Genomic DNA, 3,192 nt, shown 5'->3' with positions numbered 1-3,192 from the left:
ATCCATTTATTTATAAGGGTAAAAAAATAATTTTTTACATGAAAGTCACACATTAAACACATACATTTTACCATGTTCTAAAACTCTCAACACCACTATAAATTACCCACTCTCTCTATCAATACTAAATTTGAAAAGCAATTATGTACCGAGAATATTTTTTTCGTGAAATCCTTTACTCAATCTCTAACCAAATCACACATCTTTAAATATAATAATACAAGAAGCAATATCAATTTATGATAAAAGATTCGAAATGCAAATTCTAATAACTTAGACCAGTTTATCAAACTCAAGTCTATGACACACGCAACAAGTTGATTTATATAATTAATTACTATATATGTGACCCTTTAATTTATATTTTAAAAACAATACATCATTATTAAAAAACTTCAATTTTAATTTAAAAAACAATCAATCATGTGATAATTATAATAGGTGGCATCAATATTGAAAGAACTAAAGTTAGACCGATCAAATCTTGTACATATATGAAGTTTGAATAGGTCGTAATTAGTAATATTTAAGGAAGAGGGACGGCTTTCTAGAGTGGTTAAAGAAATACTCGACTCCCTTTACATCATTCAACCGCATCAATCACATTTTTCTATGAGTCTATTTCAACTTCATTGAAAACCACTCCCACCTAGGTTAAACACATACATCCAGAACCCTACATCAAACAATGTAATAATTCACACACTACACATCTCTCTCTCTCTCTATATATATATATATATATGTATAGGACTGCATATTGGCAAGTTAACTAACAATGGCGGCAGCCTTCAGAGCTTGCAGCTACGCAGTATTCTTGACTGCTTTCTTTGCAACTTCTTCCATGGCCTCTGATCACTACTCCTATGATTATCAGCCGATCAAAGGCGTCTATTACCCTTCATGGGCTCAAGATTTCGGCCCTTCTTCCATCAACACGAAGCTCTTTACCCACGTCTACTACGCCTTCCTCTCTCCAAACAATGTCACCTTCAAGTTCCACGTAGACGACCAAGCACAGGCTCTCCAGCTCCTCAACTTCACGTCGACTCTTCGTGCTAAGAAGCCTCCCGTCAAGACCCTCTTCTCCGTCGGCGGGGCGGCCGAGGGGGCGGCGTTCTTTTCACGGATGGCGGCGGACCCGTCGTCGCGTGCAGCTTTCGTTCATTCGAGTGTAGAAGTGGCGAGGAAGTTCGGGTTTGATGGGGTAGATTTGGACTGGGAGTTTCCTCAAGACTCTACGGACATGCAGAACTTGGCATATTTGCTGGATGAGTGGCGGGTCGTGGTGGAGAAGGAGGCCGGAGCCACTGGTCGGCCGCCACTCCTCCTCACCGCCGCCGTGTACTACTCCGCCGACACTTTCCTTTCCGGCCCCGCCCGGGCTTATCCCTCGGTTTCAATCAGCAAGAACTTGGACTGGATCAATGTAATGAACTACGACTACCACGGCAAGTGGGACCCGACGGCCACAGGAGCTCAAGCGGCACTATTTGACCCGAAAAGTAACGTGAGCACGAGTTATGGGCTCGGGTCGTGGATCCGGGTTGGGGTGCCAAGAAGCAAGTTGATTATGGGGTTACCTTTGTATGGGAGGACGTGGCAACTGAAGGACCCTAGATTCCACGGAGTTGGTGCACCAGCAGTCGATGTGGGGCCGGGTCCGGATGGAGTGTTGACATATGCTGAGGTGGTGAAGTTCAATAGGGATCACAAGGCCAAGGTGGTGTATGACTTGGACACAGTGTCGGTGTACTCTGTAGCAGGGACTTCTTGGGTTGGGTACGATGATACTACGACAGTAACTGTGAAAATCGGGTACGCCCGTGGGCTTAAGCTTCGTGGGTACTTCTTCTGGGCTGTTACCGGTGATTATAAGTGGAGAATTTCAAAAAGAGGTATATAGTTTTTTTTTTTTTTCTTTTTTCTTTTCAAGTATGCATAACCATCTAAGTTTGAACTCGCCTCAATTGGTTATCTCCTAAAAAATACATTAGGAAAAATAGCATCTTTTATTACATAATTTAGGATTACTATACTTTTTGTCGTGTTAGTTATGGGATTATTATTTACAGTTAAGTTACAAAATAATCTCACTTTATTTTGATTAAATTCAAGCACTCAAAAAGTCGAAAAGTTAACAGTCACGTGCTTAATACATGCATTTTTCATCATAATATTAATAACAAAGTCTGATGAAAAACTAAAAAAATGAGAATTTTTGTAATTATAGACTGGAAAGTAACATTTTTAATCCCATAATTAGTTGGGGCCTTACTTCTGAAAATTAGCATTTTTTATCGCATACACTTAACAACTGCATGGTCTTTTTCATTGAATATCTACGAAAATATCATGGGACTAAAAGTGTTATTTTTTAAAAATTATGGAGTCAAAAAATGAGAATCCGATTTATGTCATAGGATGAAAAATATTATTTTTTCATTTAAGAACAATTAATGGTAATCCCGTGGTTAATGGGACAAAAATTAACTAATACCCATTTGGCCTTAAGATATAAGACGAAAAATACAATTTCTCCAAAGGTTGAAATGTATCGCTTTAATTTACATGTTTGGAATTTTTGACGTAGGGTATTTGGATTATGTTGTGTTTTGCAGCTTCGCAGTTATGGTCTATTTGAGACGGCGGACTCTTCTTGGTGAGCCTTCAAGTACAATGGTGGTTTTGGATAATGTAATGGAATTCATTATTTTTGCAAGATTGTATGGTGATTGAAATGTTTAGAATAGTTGGGTTAATTTACATTTTCATCTAAATTTGTATTCCTTTTCATCCGTTAATTAGGTTCATTTCATTTTCTCAAAGGGATAAATGAGTAATTAAATATATGGCAATATTACACCATTTGTCATATATACGGAAAAATAAGAACCTCATGTGATATATGTATAAAAAATTCCCTATAAAAAATAAAATATCAACTACACTCTCTGTGATATGAAAAAAATTCAAAAAAATCCTAAAAGCCAGAGTTGTACTACACGCGTATTGACTACGAATATAAATCTGAAAATTCTATTTTTTTTTACAATTTTGCCCTTCTCTTGTTGCACCCAATTTAATATATTATATATTATATATAATTTAATAAATTCTCAAATAATAGATAAATATTTTATCGATAATAAAATATTATTTTTATAAGTAAATATATAATTGTATAATTAA

General features: G+C 36.6%; 1 protein-coding gene across 1 annotated transcript; it reads left to right on the top strand.

Moving 5' to 3' along the window:
- Window positions 1-606: 606 nt before the first annotated feature.
- On the top strand, window positions 607-2,828 carry LOC105162303 (class V chitinase CHIT5b). The gene is made up of 2 exons (XM_011080310.3): window positions 607-1,898; window positions 2,622-2,828. Exons 1-2 carry the CDS (start codon window positions 779-781, stop codon window positions 2,642-2,644), a joined length of 1,143 nt encoding a protein of 380 aa, XP_011078612.2. The 5' UTR covers window positions 607-778; the 3' UTR covers window positions 2,645-2,828.
- The last annotated feature ends 364 nt before the right edge of the window (window positions 2,829-3,192 follow it).

The sequence above is a fragment of the Sesamum indicum genome, linkage group LG5 (assembly GCF_026168435.1).
Source record: "Sesamum indicum cultivar Baizhima isolate 11 linkage group LG5, ASM2616843v1, whole genome shotgun sequence".
Taxonomy (NCBI): Eukaryota; Viridiplantae; Streptophyta; class Magnoliopsida; order Lamiales; family Pedaliaceae; genus Sesamum; species Sesamum indicum.
This window is presented reverse-complemented; position numbering and strand designations above follow the sequence as displayed.